Source organism: Myotis myotis, unplaced genomic scaffold, assembly GCF_014108235.1.
Source record: "Myotis myotis isolate mMyoMyo1 unplaced genomic scaffold, mMyoMyo1.p scaffold_m19_p_15, whole genome shotgun sequence".
Classification (NCBI taxonomy): domain Eukaryota; kingdom Metazoa; phylum Chordata; class Mammalia; order Chiroptera; family Vespertilionidae; genus Myotis; species Myotis myotis.
This window is the reverse complement of record NW_023416319.1, coordinates 35,986,455-36,002,236: the sequence shown is the minus strand read 5'-3', so window position 1 is coordinate 36,002,236 and position 15,782 is coordinate 35,986,455. Positions and strand designations below refer to the sequence as shown.

Sequence of the window (15,782 nt, the reverse complement as noted above, 5' to 3'; positions counted from 1 at the left end):
AGTATATCTTTGGCATTATATTATATTGCTTTTGCATTATCATTTAGAGATGTAAAATTTATTCCCTCTATTAAAATCAAAGGATTGTATTTTCCCAGTATCTTGACTCAACAAATCATGTTCTGGAAGAAATGCCAATGAGTTATAGTATAAAAACAATTTCTAAGTACAGTGGGGCCTTCACTTACTGGTGTCCCAACTAACGAGTTTTTTGAGATACCAGCTATCTCTTGGCCGATTTTTTGCATTGAGTTGACAGAGTAATTTGAGTTAACGAGCTCCTTAACGAGCTCGGTCTCATAACGAATTAAACTCGTAAGTCAAGGCCCCACTGTATATCTTTTGATAGTTGTAACTCTTAACATAGAGATCAATGTCACCACATATTCAGTATGAGAAAGGCAGCATATTGACATACAAAAAATAATTTTTTTAATAAGTCTTTATTGTTCAGATTATTACAGTTCCTCTTTTTTCCCCCCATAGGTCCCCTCCACCCGGTTCGCACCCTCCCATACCCTTACCCCCCCCTTTTGTCCTCGTCCATAGGTGTAAGATTTTTTCCAATCTTCCCGAAGTCCCCACACCCCCTTCCCCTGAGAATTGTCAGTCCACTCCCTTTCTATGCCCTGATTCTATTCTATTCACCAGTTTATTCTGTTCATCAGATTTTTTATTCACTTGATTTTTAGATTAACTTGTTGATAGATACGTATTTGTTGTCACTTTGTTGTTCATAATTTTTATCTTTACCTTTTTCTTCTTCCTCTTCTTAAAGAATACCCTTCAGCATTTTATATAATACTGGTTTGGTAGTGATGAACTCCTTTAGTTTTTTCTTATCTGCACAGCTCTTTATCTGACCTTCAATTCTAAATGATAGCTTTGCTGGGTAGAGTAATCTTGGTTGTAGGTTCTTGCTAGTCATCACTTTGAATATTCCTTGCTACTCCCTTCTGACCTGCATAGTTTCTGTTGAGAAATCAGCTGACAGTCGTATGGGTACTCCCTTGTAGGTAACTAACGTTTTTCTCTTGCTGCTTTTAAGATTTTCTCTCTGTCTTTTGCCCTTGGCATTTTAATTATGATGTGTCTTGGTGTGGGCCTCTTTTGATTCCTCTTGTTTGGGGTTCTCTGCAGTTTCTGGACTTGTAAGTCTGTTTCTTTCACCAAGTAGGGGAAGTTTTATGTCATTATTTCTTCAAATAGGTTTTCAATATCTTGCTCTCTCTCTTCTTCTGGCACCCTCATAATTCGGATGTTGGTACACTTGAAGTCGTCCCAGAGGCTCCTTACACTATCTTCATATCTTTGGATTCTTTTTGCGTTTTGCTTTTCTGGTTGGGTGTTTTTTGCTTCTTCGTATTTCAAAGCTTTGACTTGATTCTTGGGATCCTCTAGTCTGCTGTTGGATCTCTGTATAAAATTCTTTATTTCAGTCAGCATATGCTTAATTTCTAGTAGGTCCTTTTTCGTATCCTCGAGGGTCTCACTAAATTTCTCGGAGGTTTCTAGAAGATTCCTGAGTAGTCTTATAACCGTGGTTTTGAACTCTATATCCAGTAGTTTGCTTTCCTCCATTTTTTTCATTTGTGACATGTTTTTTTGTCTCTGCATTTGGCTGCTTCCCTGTGTAGATAGAGTGGCTTTCTGTGCTATGTGTCATATAGGGCCCAGTGGCTCAGCCTCCCGAATTACCTGAGGTGGACACTCTTGGTGCACCCCTTTGTGGGCTTTGTGTACAGTCTTGCTGTAGTTAAGCAGTGATTGCTGTTGGTTTCACTGGGAGGAATTGACTTCCAGGCCAACTGGCTATGAGGACCAGCTGTGTCTACAATGGGAGAACTGCTGTGCTGGAGACACCCTTATGGGGCAGGACTTGCTTCAGTGGGGCTTTGGTGCTCACTGAGTCTGCCCCTTGAGTGTGTCTCTTATTGATGTGAAGAGTTGTGATCTGGTATGGTCTCACACTGACCACTGGGTACACTGGTTCTTGGATCTTCAAGGAGGTGCAAAGTCAGCCACTGCCTGAGGCTACCCAGCTGGAGCTACAGAGAGATCTGCAGATTCCTCCTCTTTGTTTGAGGTTTGGAAATGCCCAGATGAGGCCCAGCTGTGAAGCAATGCAGGCTGCTGCTGCAGGGCCTTAGGACTTCTTTTAGAAGCTTTGGAGCTCTCTGACCCAGCTGCAGTTTGTTAGGTTTTAGGTTGCAAAATGACAGGCCATTCATATGCAAAATCTGTGCACAGCTTGGGTGGGGTTGTAAATTGGGTGGGGCAGGGTCTCAAGGAGTCACCGGGGCAGAGCAAAGAGCAATGGCTACCAGTCAGCCCTGCCCCGGGAAGTCCCCGGGTCTCTGTGTCCCATAGCCCCGTGCAGGAAGAGTGATTGCTGCAAGCACCTCTGAGAGAAAGTGGCCCTCGCATTCCGGCCCGATGTCAGTCCAGTTTCTCCCCGTATGAGTCTGGGTCCCCAGAGTCTCACCTGGTACTGGACTTCAGAGCAATCAGGAGCTTGTGTCTCCCTGATTGAAAAAAACAACAGTGCACCCAGTTGCCAGCCCATTTCACGCGCGCCTTTGTACCTCCGCACTTCCGCATCTCCGCACCTCTTACCAGTCTCAATGCGCCTTTTTCTTTCCTTCTAGTTGTAGAACTTCCACTCAATCAGCCTTCCCGTGGTTCTTGATGATATTTGTTTTTGTTTTGTCTTTTAGTTGGAGTTTTGATGTGGTTGTGAGAGGCAGCAATTACAGGTGCTTACCTATGCTGCCATCTTGGTTGTCCTCCAAAAAATAACTTTTTTATACTGCCAAATGTCCAAGTTTAATGACCCAGCAACTGGCAGCTTATGGTGAAATGGAGTATAACTGAGTCTTAACACATTGTTTGCGGGTAGTTTTTATCGCGCGCTAACAGGTGGTGCGGGCCATTTTTGCTAATTTTTTGCACAAATGGCAACGTTCAGTAAAATTACGATAACTTTAGTTTACGTATTTATACGTTACCCGCATTCTACTGCTAGTCTATAAAAAACGTATTAATACGTGTCCCGCACTCTACTACACTGGTAGAACGTATAAATATGTAAAACGTATAAATACGTTTCCCGCATACAATGTGTTAAAAAGGTAATTTTCTGCCATTCTAAATAAATTATTACATTGAAAATGTTTATTGTTTTCATGACAAAATTGGCAAATGAACTTGATTATAATTTCTGTTTGTGATGAAATGTATTTTAGGAATAACAAATCCTGGTGTTTTTTATTAGCAGTATATTCTTTCACTAGAATCTTAGGCAATCTTATAAGCTGTGTTCTCTATATACGTTAAAGACAATAATTTCAAAATCTGCATTCAATAAAGTAAATTTCTAGAAATTACTAGTTTAATGCTGGTTACTTTTGACATATGGAAATATTCATATAGTTATTTTCGTTACTTGTCTGAATATTTCTCATTAGGTGAATTCAGAAAAAGTCACATGCTTCATAAATATATCATTATTTTAGTCCTACTGTGACATTGTTTTTAGCTTTTCCTAGTAACTGAAGTCTGACTTTTTTTCTTAAATAGAATTCTCCCAGCTCTTGGTTACATCAACCCACCCCTGTGACCTCAGCAGATGGTATTGGATTACTTAGTCACATTCCTGTCAGACCTTCCAGTGCAGAGCCTCATCGGCCTCTTAAAATCACAACACATTCCAGTCCACCATTGGCAAAAAGTTTAGTAGACCATCATAAAGAGTAAGTTCACCAGTGCTTAAAACTTACAAATGCCTTGTCTCTTATCGTTTTTTTAATTCATTTTCTAAGCAAGTTATTTTAAGTTAATCTCTTAAAACTGGGATTTGAATAAGTACTATTCTTTCAGTTTTGATACACTCTATAATTTACTTGATAATTTTAGAATACATGGAAATTCGTGTTTCACTTGTATAATAGAACTAGATGCACAAAATTCGTGCAAGAGTAGGCCTTTCTTCCCTCCAGGACCCGGGCTTCCCTCACAGCCCTGTCTTCATCAGGAAGGTCGTCTGGAAGGATGTCTGGTCTAATTAGCATATTATGCTTTTATTATTATAGACTAGAGGCCCGGTGCACAAAAATTTGTGCACGCCGGGGAGTCCCTCAGCCCGGCCTGTGCCCTCTCACAGTCTGGGACCCCTGGGGGGATGACCACCTGCTAGCTTAGGCACAATCCCCCGGGGAGTGGGCCTAAGCTGGCAGTCAGACATTTCTTGGCAACCCAGGAGCCCTCGGGGGATGTCCACTTGCCAGCGGGGAGCAGGCCTAAGCTGCAGTCAGACATCCTTAGCGCTGCTGAGGAGGCAGGAGAGGTTCCCACACCACCACTGTACTGGCAGCCGTCAGCCTGACTTGTGGCTGAGCAGAGTTCCCCCTGTGGGAGCACACTGACCACAAGGGGAGAGCTCCTGCATTGAGCATCTGCCCCCTGGTGGTCAGTGTGTGTCATTGTGACCAGTCATTCCCAGTGGTTCTGCTGTTAGGGTCAATTTGCATATTACCCTTTCATTATATAGGATAGGGGCCTGGTGCGTGGGTGAGGGCCGGCTGGTTTGCCCTGAAGGGTGTCCTGGATCAGGGTGGGGTTCCCGCTGATGTGCCCGGCCAGCCTGGGTGAGGGCCGTGTTCAGACTGGCCACACCCTCTTCAGGGTGGGGGTTCCCGCTAGACTGGCCCCCCTGGGTGAGGGGCTGAGGGCTGTTTGCAGACTGGCCACACCCCCTTCAGGGTCGGGGGTCCTGCTGTAGTACCTGGCCAGTCTGGGTGAGGGGCTGATGGCTGTTTGCAGGTTGGCCAAGCCCCCCAGCGGGGACCCTCACCCCATGAGGGTGTGGCCAGCCTTGGTGAGTGGCTGATGGCTGTTTGCAGGCTGGCCACGGCCCCCGCCACCCAACCTCCCAGTGGAGGCTGGCTGGAATCAGGTATCTGGGATTTATTTATCTTCTATAATTGAAACTTTGTTGCCTTTAGCGGAGGCCACAGCTGGCCAGGGCAGGCGGGAAGCTTGGCTTCCTCCATTGCCGGGGCAACCAAGCCTCCTGCTTGCTCCAGTTCTTTGGCTGCCAGCCGCCATCTTGGTTGGGTTAATTTGCATATAGTCGCTCTGATTGACCGGTGGGCGTGGCTTGGGGGCATAGCAGAGGTGCGGTCAGTTTGCATGTTTCTCTTTTATTAGGTTAGATTATATTGCATAGAAGCTATCTTTATATCATACAAGAAAAAGTGGTTACAGAAACCTTTGTTTATTTTTAAGATAATTTTTTACTTTTCTATTATAGTTGATGTGTGCACTATTAGTTTCAGATCGCACACCCCCAACCCAGTGATTAGACATTTATACAATTTATGAAATCATCACCCCAATAAAACTAGTACCTATCTGACACCATGTCGTTGTGTATTTTCTTTACAGAGAATTGGAGAGGAAAGCTTTCATTGAACCATTACGTTCTATTACATCTACATCAGCAAAAAATGACCTGGAGCTAACTAGGTCACAGACTGGAAAAGATGGTCACTTGCATAGACATTTTGTGGATCCTGTGATGAATCCATTACAGAGACCACCCCAGGAGACTGGAGAGAGACTAAACAAATATAAGGAGGAACACCGCCGAATTCTTCAAGAAAGCATTGATGTTGCTCCATTTACAACTAAAATCAAGGGGCTTGAGGGTGAGAGAGAGAATTATTCCAGAGTAGCATCGTCATCTTCTAGCCCTAAAAGCCATGTCATCAAACAAGACAAAGATATGGAATGCTCAGTATCAGATCTTTATAAAATGAAGCACTCAGTGCCTCAGAGTTTGCCCCAAAGTAACTATTTTACTACATTGTCTAATAGTGTGGTAAATGAACCACCAAGGTCATACCCATCCAGAGAAGTTTCAAATATTTACACTGAAAAACAGAATAATACCCTTGTAGCGGCCACTAATCCTCAAACTCTAACTTCATTTATATCATCTCTTTCAAAGCCACCACCTTTGATTAAACACCAACCGGAAACTGAAGGTTTAGTAGGCAAAATACCAGAACACCTTTCCCATCAAATTGCTTCTCATTCAGTAACAACCTTCAGAAATGATTGTAGAAGTCCTACCCATTTGACAGTTTCTTCTACAAATACACTTCGGAGTATGCCTGCTTTACATAGAGCACCAGTATTTCATCCACCAATTCATCACAGCCTGGATAGAAAGGAAAGCAGCTATAGTAGCCTTTCCCCTCCAACTTTAACTCCAGTGATGCCTGTAAATACTGGTGGGAAAGTTCAAGAATCACAAAAGCCTCCAACTCTAATTCCTGAGCCCAAAGAATCTCAGGCAAATTTTAAGAATTCTTCTGAACAGAGTTTGACAGAAATGTGGAAATCTAATAATAACCCCAGCAAAGAGAAAGCTGAATGGCATGTAGAGAAAAGCAGCGGAAAGTCACAAGCTGCTACGGCATCTGTCATTGTACGTCCACCTTCCAGTACAAAACTTGACAGTGTGCCGGCAATGCAGTTCACATCCAAAGATCAAGTTAGCGAAAGATCTTCAACTGAGGCAAATCAAACAGATTGTCTCAAACCAGCAGAAGCTGGAGAAATTGGAAGAATAATTTTGCCAAGTGTGAATTCAGACAGTGCTCACATAAAATCTGCAAAAAACTTTCAGGCAGTCTCACAGGGCAGTGTTCCCAGTTCAGTTGTGTCTGCTGTAAATACAATGTGTAACACCAAAATGGATATATTCACATCTGCTGCCACTACCACCAGTGTTTCCAGCTGGAGTGGTTCCGGAATAATCTACTCTTTATCAAATACCATTTTGCCCTCTAAATCCTCAGACTGCACCTCTTCAAAAAGTGTCAGTCATTCAGTGGCTCACACACAGGAATGCAAGGTCAGCACCACAGCTCCAGTTACACCAGCCAGTAGTAAAACAGGAAGTGCTGTTCAGCCCAGCTCTGGGTTCTCAGGCACAACTGATTTTATTCACTTAAAAAAGCACAAGGCAGCATTGGCTGCGGCTCAATATAAAAGTAGTAATGCTAGTGAGACTGAGCCTAATGCTGTGAAAAATCAGACATCTTCAGCCTCCCTTGTCTTGGATAGCACTCTAGTCTGTAATACAATAAACAAAGCAAACTCTGTAGGAAATGGGCAAGCATCCCAGACAAATCAACCAAACTACCATACTAAACTTAAAAAAGCCTGGCTTACTAGACATTCAGAAGAAGATAAAAATACTAATAAAATGGAAAATTCAGGGAATTCTGTTTCAGAAATTATTAAGCCATGCTCTGTTAATTTAATAGCCTCTACATCTAATGATATACAAAATAGTGTAGATAGTAAGATCATAGTTGATAAATACGTAAAAGATGATAAAGTCAATAGGAGAAAAGCCAAAAGAACTTATGAATCTGGTTCTGAAAGTGGAGACTCAGATGAAAGTGAAAGCAAGTCAGAACAAAGGACTAAAAGGCAACCTAAGCCAACTTATAAAAAGAAGCAAAATGATTTGCAGAAAAGAAAAGGTGAAATAGAGGAAGATTTAAAACCCAATGGGGTTCTCAGCAGGAGTGCCAAAGAAAAAAGTAAATTGAAGTTGCAGAGCAATAGTAGTGGTAAGTAAATTTATTTTTCTAACATCTCAGATAAAATATGCTGTATGTTCTTGGAATAATTGTGTGGTTTTCTAAAGACTAGTGAGCTTAAAAGCATCTTTTGACTTTATTTGTATGGCATTGTGTATGTGCTCACTGAGCTCATTTCTACATTTCATAAGTATTCTATAAGAGGAAATGAGAGAAAATGTATCTCTCCATTTTGAAGAGTCTTCTAGAAATATGTTTTACCTAGCACTTATACTGACAAAAATTAATGTGTAATCTAGCAGTTACTCAGAATTTTGAACATATCTAAAAACTGTCAAGATGTATTTATAGCTGCCACATCAAAAGTGGATTTCAAATATTAAGTATTTACCTATAACAAGATACACATAGTTGAAAAAGAAATCCTATTTACATATATTTTAAGTCACATTTTAAAAAAGATATTTTTATTGATTTCAGAGAGGGAGAGGGAAAGCAAGATAGAAACCTCAATGATGAGAGAAAATCATTGATCAGCTGCCTCCTGCACACCCAACACTGGGGATCCAGCCTGCAACCCAGGCATATCCCCTGACCAGGAATTGAAATGTGACCTTTTGGTTCATAAGTCTATGCTCAACCACTGAACCACGTTGGCTGGGCTAAGTCACATATTTAGAAGAGAATTCAGAGTACTGTGGATGTGGCCTCTTAATGCTTCTCTCACTGATGACAAAATTAAAAGTGTACTGAAATTATCTTCTATTTAATAATGCTACTCATTCAAGCAGTTCTTAACAATGGGTAAAAGTGGGGTGTGAGGGTCATTATGGTTTTCTGTATTTAAGAACATGCATAATAAGTAAAAATTCCAAATCTGATGTTTGTTTCATTTGTGGCTACAACAGCAAAATAAGTGATACTAATAATATTCACTATAAAGTGTTTCTATATGTTTTTACTCTCATAATAGTTTTTCTCAGTTTGCTTATTTATTTTTTGGTATGTTGCACAATGCAGAAAGCACCTAATAGTCTCACTGTATTCATGTATTAACCCACATACAGTATATGAAATATCTGTGACTATGTGGACATTCAAGAAGTTCTTTCACAAGCATTTGGATGCTCGAAGGCTCTTATTTGGGTCTTTTCACTGAATGAGGTTTTCCCACATGCCTGAGTGGAAATCAGAGGCAAAGTGAAGGAGAGAAAAACAGGAGAATGGAATCATAGAAAAGGAAGGACAGTTGGAAAGAGAGAGAAGAAAGGAAAATTAGCTCAACTAGAGACAGAGAAGCTGAGAGACTGAAATGCAAATATAGTCAGAAAAAAGAAAGATAGGGAAATAGATAACACAGAATAATTGCCATTTGAATATTGGATTGTATAGTATTGCTTTTTCTTTCTCCCGTGTTCTAGTTAATTCCCCCAATTAATTCTTAAGAGGCTTAGTGTGATCAATATTGTTTCTCTTCCTTCATATAACATTTACTTTGGTGTTAGGTAGTCAAATACTTAAGTTAAATATACAAAAAACAAAAAGAGGAACCTTCCAGGTTTTAACACATAGAAAACTCTTAATGAAATTAAATTTATAAAATTAACTCTTAATGAAGTACATATTCTGGTTTCATTTTGAGATTGAATGTACTTGTTTCCCATATAAGAATTCTAAGACAAAGGCTGGAATCAGCATTATCTCCACCCCAACTTGTTATGCTTAGTGAAATCTCCCCCACTTAGTATTAGAGAAGCTATGTTAAGTCCCATTTATTCCCAAGTCCAAAGTAAAATTACATGACTGTTAAATGCCATCTTTTAATTATGGGCAGAGTTGATTTGCTATTATTCTGGGCTATCTAAAACAGTTCTCTAAATTGGGAATTTATAAGTCTAATTTCTCAACCTGAGTAGATAATGTACCTTTAAACACAACCATTTTATGAACTGAAATTGCCAATCAAATTTAAATATATCTAAGTCCTGTGATGCACAAAATCAGTGGCTTAAGTATAATCAAAATTATAATACAAAAAACTGTTCTTATGACCTGGATCTTTGTGTCTTTACTATCTAAGTTGTTCACAAAAGTATGATTATCCATACTCTGAACTGTTCCATTACTTGGAATGTAAAAGCATATTGGGCCCTGGCTGATGTGGCTAAGAGGTTAGAGTGTTAGCCTGCACGCCAAAGGGTCGAGGGTTTGATCTCTCCTGGTCAGGGCATGTTCGGGGAGACAACAGATCAATGTGTCTCTCTGGCATGGATGTTTCTCTCTCTCTCTCTGTCTGCCTCTCTCTCCCTCCTTCCCACTCTCTCTAAAAAGAAAAAAAAAAACAATGGAAAAAATATCCTCTTTTTGTTGTTATGCAACAAAAAGAAAGCATATTGGTTAATAGTTATTTTCCAGTCAGAATAAAAGTAGATTGCACTTAGTTTATTCTAATGTAATAAGTGAAAAAAAAGGTAAGTGATTGGAAGCAAGTGTACCAAATAAAAATTTATCACCAGTGTAGCATCTCTGTTGTTCATTCTGACTTCTTAAAGCTCTGAATATTTTATACAGTCCATAGGACAAATCTGTCTTATACACAGTGGAGGAAATAACAAACCTTTTATACAAGCCTTTTGGAAAACATTTTATTCCATGAGTGGTATATGTGCACACACATGCATTTCTCTGTCTAGTGGATTAAGTCAAGTTGTTCCTTGCTCTAAATTAGAGATAGAAGAGAGGAGAACTTGTAAAGAATCTGGCATCAATCGTAGAAGTGCTTAATGACATGCTGATTTTAAATGTGCTGTCCTGGAGTGTAAACACAATACTTCCTATATTAAGATGTATGGTCTTGCTTTGTACTGCCTACAGTAGAGGTTAACAGGTAAGCAGTAGTGGGAACTCAGGACAAGAGTTCTGCTACAGGTTTCTGCAAGAAGTATATAGTCTCAGAATAGTTGTACTGCCTCTGATTCACAAAGTAGGCATGATTAGAAAGCATAAGGATAGGAAATCAAATTTATTTCTTTACTATGATAGAAATAGTAAACTGTGTAAATCTCATTTCTGATGTATAGTTACAGTATGCATACGGGCAGTAAAAGCACATAAGGGTCAACAAATACTGCTTGTCCCAACATAGGTTGCCTTTAAATTAATAGATTTGTAAAAATTTAATAGGCAAGTAGGCAGGCTTTAATTAGTATATAATATAATGTTTTGAGTTCTTCCTGCTCTATAGATAATTGATTACTTGAGCCAGTGTTTATTACAACAATTAGGTTCAAGTTAATAAAAATGGTGGATCAGCAATATATATTATAATAAAATTATATTTTTTCTGCAGTTTTATTTTTCTTTAGGGTTGTGGTACCCTTTTTTCTGTCATGATAAAAAAAGATAGCTAATTAATGTTGGCTTTTTTTTTTCTCCTTTCAATTCTTTTTCTACAAGATGCTGTTTCCACCAATACATTGATAACAAATGGAGGACCTTATCATAAGGGGAGAGCTATTAGGAAGAATAACTTAGTGCCTCTTCTCCTAAATATTGGTATTACAACATCACCAGTTTCTTGACTTAATGAACCACACTTACTTTTGAGAATCAGATTATTGCAAAAATTAAGTATGTTGCCCTGACTGGTTTGGTTTTCAATGGTTAGAGCATCGACCTGTGGACTGAAGGGTCGTGGGTTCAATTCCTGGTCAAGGACATGGACCTGGGGTGCAGGTTTCCCAGCCTCGGTAGGGGTGCATGCGGGAGACAACCAACTGATGTGTCTCTCACATGCCATGTCTCTCTCTCTCTCTCTCTCTCCTTCCCTCCTCACTCCCTTCTATTCTGTCTAAAAATCAATGGAAAAAATATCCTTGGATGAGGATTTTTAAAAAACACACAAAAGCTTAAGTATGCTTGTTGTTTCTAAAAGTATTACTCCCTCTGTCCCATAATAGTAGCAGTTGATGAATGTGATTTGTCCCATAATAATAGTATCAAAAGAAAATAAATATAGAACACAACATTTATTATCAAAAAACTAGATTAAATTAAACAATAAACTAAAAGTAGTACTCCTAATTTTTATTTTGAGTGTTCAGATAGTTTCTGGATTTTTCAATAATTTCGTTACTGCATTTTAAACTTGTAGGTAGGATCCCTTGGCTGCAAAGCTTTGCTTTCCCTATATGCGTGAGCTTAAAATTATTGGAGCCATCGTTCTTCATTGCTTCCAGCATAACTTGTTGAAGTGACAGAAACGTATTATCCAATATTTCGGGAGAAATATTATCAAGGCTAATATGGTGACTCTTCTGCTAAGAGGAATATGTCTTAAGTTTTTCAAGTTTTTCTCCATAATCTTTGCATTTAGGTCCACAGTTTTGTTTTTTCAAAGAATCAACATTAGCATAAGATTTTCCTTGACAGTTATTTTTGGAAGCACGTTTCCAAATTCTTGATATCGTCATTCTGTTGCACTTAAATTGTTTTGCAGCTAACGTAATTGCATCTTTCTGCAACTTTTCCTTTTTCTTTTGATGGATCAAGAACTGGACAATCGCAACTCGATCTTTTCTTGAAAACTCTCTTCTTTTCATCTTTTACACAATGGGTTGATATTCAACTGAAATAAAACAATTGATTTCGATCAGCAGATGAAATCAGAAAAATAGTTATAATTCGTAATAATTAGATTAACCTAAAAATTGAAAGATGTGTCAAAACAAATGACAGATGTCATGAAACATTGATTTTGATTGAAGGCTTCGCAATTTTGCGCTACAACATAACTTACAGCTGCATTCGCCAATAATTCCCATTTAAATATTTACTTGCTACTATTATTATGGGACAGAGGGAGTAACTTTTAGTCTTTATGTTCTTTCTGTGGATGTTAAAGGAGCTTCCTTCTACATATGAGAAATTTTTTGTGTAGAAGTGCTGTATTTTTAGCTTTACGAATCAGCTAGAGAATTTACTCAGATCTACATTTAGAGTATACTGGTAGAAGAATTCATTTGGTTAGTAGAATACTAACAAAATAAATATAAAGTGTTGCTCTGGACTTTCTAGCTATTAAGAGTATAACTGTAATCTCTTTGCTTTTCTACAATCTTAATATATTATCACAGTTGTATAATTGACTTGAATCTTATCTCAAGGAGTATACCTTTCTAAAGTATCTTGCTAATACTTTCCTACTGGTTTTACAGCTGGCATCCCTCGTTCAGTATTAAAAGATTGGCGTAAAGTCAAGAAACTGAAGCAAACTGGGGAATCCTTTTTACAGGATGACTCCTGCTGTGAGATAGGGCCTAATTTGCAAAAGTGCCGAGAATGTAGACTTATTCGGAGTAAAAAAGAAGAAGAACCAACCCATTCACCAGTATTTTGTAGATTTTACTACTTTAGACGGTAAGTGAAAAAATATGTAATTGTGGGAAAGTATGTTTATTGGATATTGGAAATTATACATTCTGAGGATCCCATTTGGAGACAGGAGCCGCCTTGTTCCTGAAACATTGTAGAACTAGAGGCCCAGTGCATGAAATTTGTACACTCGGGGCGGGGGTTGGGTCCCTCAGCCCCGCCTGCGCCCTCTTGCAGTCTGGGATCCCTCTCACAGTCCAGGGCTCTCGCAGTTCGGGACCCCTCGCTCCTTACTGCCCACCTGCAGCAGAGGCAGGAGAGGCTACCACCACCACCACCACCACCACCGCCGCTGCACTCACCAGCTGTGAGCCCAGCTCAGGGCTTCTGGCTGAGCGGCACTCCCCCTGGGGCACCCACTGACCACCAGGGGAAGCTCCTGTGATGAGCATCTGCCCCCTCATGGTCAGTGCACGTCATAGCGACCTGGAGTTCAGTTGATTTGCATATTAGCCTTTTATTATATAGGATTATTATATAGGATATTAAACTTCTTTAGTACTGAATTTAACAATGGCTAATTATTGGACTAAATTCCTATTTACATTGCTATATGTATTCATGGCCTTTCTCTACTAAGATTTATTCTTCCCTAATGAGAAATGTTTAGTATTTTTTCTACAAAGGGATAGGAAACAGCAGTTTGTGTGATATAAAGATTTTTTAAATATTTACTAGCTTATACTTTGGCCAAAACAATGTCACATTTATATCTGTGCATTAGCCAACAATCAAAATAGTGTATAAATCTAGGCAAATAATGTAGATATTAAAGTCAGTGCGTTACTTTGGAATACCCATACTTTTATCTTGTTAACCATAGGTAGCTATAAAATTATGTTACAATATGACAGAAAGGAATTATTAGTATCATTTCACAAGTTTTGTAGTGTAAACATAAAACCAATTTACCAGGTGTACTGGGTAATAATGCGGATTTTTTCAGTAGATGGAGTTACACATATGTTGATAATGTATGCGATTTGATATGTATGCTATTTTGTTGTATTGAGAGCAAGCTTCAAAACTTCATATGTCAAATTTTCTGAAGGTGTTAACATCATAGGTATTTTTACACTTAAAAATGTAGAATTTCGTGCCAAAAAAAGCATTTGCGGGAAGTTTTAATTCATTATTTTGAAGAAAAGTGCTGCTGAAAGTTACCATAGACTTCGGGAAGCTTATGGTGAACATGCTCCATCTCAAGATACTTGTGAACACTGGTTTAAACGCTTTAAAAGTGATTTCGATTTGAAAGACGAAGAACATCCAGGTCAACCAAAAAAGTTTGAAGACCAACAATTACAAGCATTATTGGATGAAGATGCATGTCAAACTCAAAAACAACTTGCAGAAAGATTAAATGTTGCTTAACAATTTCCAATCGTTTACAAGCAATGGGAAAGATTTTAAAGGAAGAAAAATGGGTGCCACATCAACTGAACAAAAGACAAATGGAAAACCAAAAGTCATAAGTAAAATGTTGCTTCAACGGCACAAAAGAAAGTCTTTTTTGCATCGAATTGTGACTGGCGATGAAACGTGGATTTATTTTAAAAATCCCAAATGCACAAAATCATGGGTTGATCCAGGTCAACCATCAACATCAACTACAATGCCAAATCGCTTTGGAAAGAAGACAATGCTCTGCATTTGGTGGGATCAGGAAGGTGTGGTGTATTATGAGCTTCTAAAACCAGGTGAAACCGTGAATACTGATCGCTACTGACAACAAATGCAGACAGTCCTCGGGTTAGGTTGAGTCCAATGTACATCGTTTTGTGGTTACGTTGCCATCTCCCATCCTATATAATAAAAGGGTAATATACAAATTGACCCTAACAGCAGAACCACTGGGAATGACTGGTCACTATGACACACACTGACCACCAGGGGGCAGACGCTCAATGCAGGAGCTCTCCCCTGGTGGTCAGTGTGCTCCCACAGGGGGAGCTCTGCTCAGCCACAAGCCAAGCTGATGGCTGCCAGCATAGTGATGGTGGCAGGAGCCTTTCCCACCTCCTCAGCAGTGCTAAGGATGTCCGACTGCAGTTTAGGCCTGCTCCCTGCTGGCAAGTAGACATCCCCCGCGGGCTCCGGGCTGCCAGAGGGATGTCTGACTGTCAGCTTGGGCCTAAGCCAACAGGTGAACATCCCCCAAGGGGTCCCAGACTGCGAGAGGGCATTAGGCCAGGCTGAGGGACCCCCCTGAGTGCACAAATTTTTGTGTACCGGGCCTCTAGTTTATTTATAAAAAAGTTCTGTCATTTTGACGTATGTACATATGTGCTCTATATTTATTATTATTTATTTACCACAAGTAAAGGTCAGGAATTGTTATCTTTTAAATTTTTTGCTGTTTCACTGTTTCTTTTCATTACTGCTGTGTTTGTGCTCCATGTGAGTGACACGTAGGTGCTTATGTAGGTGGGTTCCAACTTATGGTGAAAATCGCGTTATGTCATGCCATAGGAATGGATCTCCGACATAACCGAGGACCTATTGCAATCAATTTGAACCAGGCTTTGATTGTAAAACGACCAGAATGTGCCAGAAGACACGGCAAAGTAATTTTGCTTCATGATGACACGCCATCACACACTTGAAAACCAGTTAAAGATACGTTAAAAGATCTTGCCTGGGAAGAAGTAACCCACACGCTGTATTCACCAGACCTTGCTCCTTCAAATTACCACTTGTTCTGATCAATGGCACACGCACTTTCTGAGC

General features: G+C 39.6%; 1 protein-coding gene across 14 annotated transcripts in view; it reads left to right on the top strand.

Moving 5' to 3' along the window:
• JMJD1C (jumonji domain containing 1C) overlaps nt 1–15,782 on the top strand; it is a 252,566-nt gene that overhangs the window by 207,674 nt on the left and 29,110 nt on the right. For all 14 annotated transcript variants that reach the window (XR_004972207.1, XM_036336855.1, XM_036336854.1 and 11 more), the window contains 3 exons: nt 3,580–3,752; nt 5,446–7,649; nt 12,836–13,037. Coding sequence is in view for 13 of the 14 variants with exons in the window: in XM_036336855.1 (XP_036192748.1) it covers nt 3,580–3,752; nt 5,446–7,649; nt 12,836–13,037 (2,579 nt within the window). In the remaining variant the exon portion in view is untranslated. The remainder of the gene's footprint in view (nt 1–3,579; nt 3,753–5,445; nt 7,650–12,835; nt 13,038–15,782) is intronic.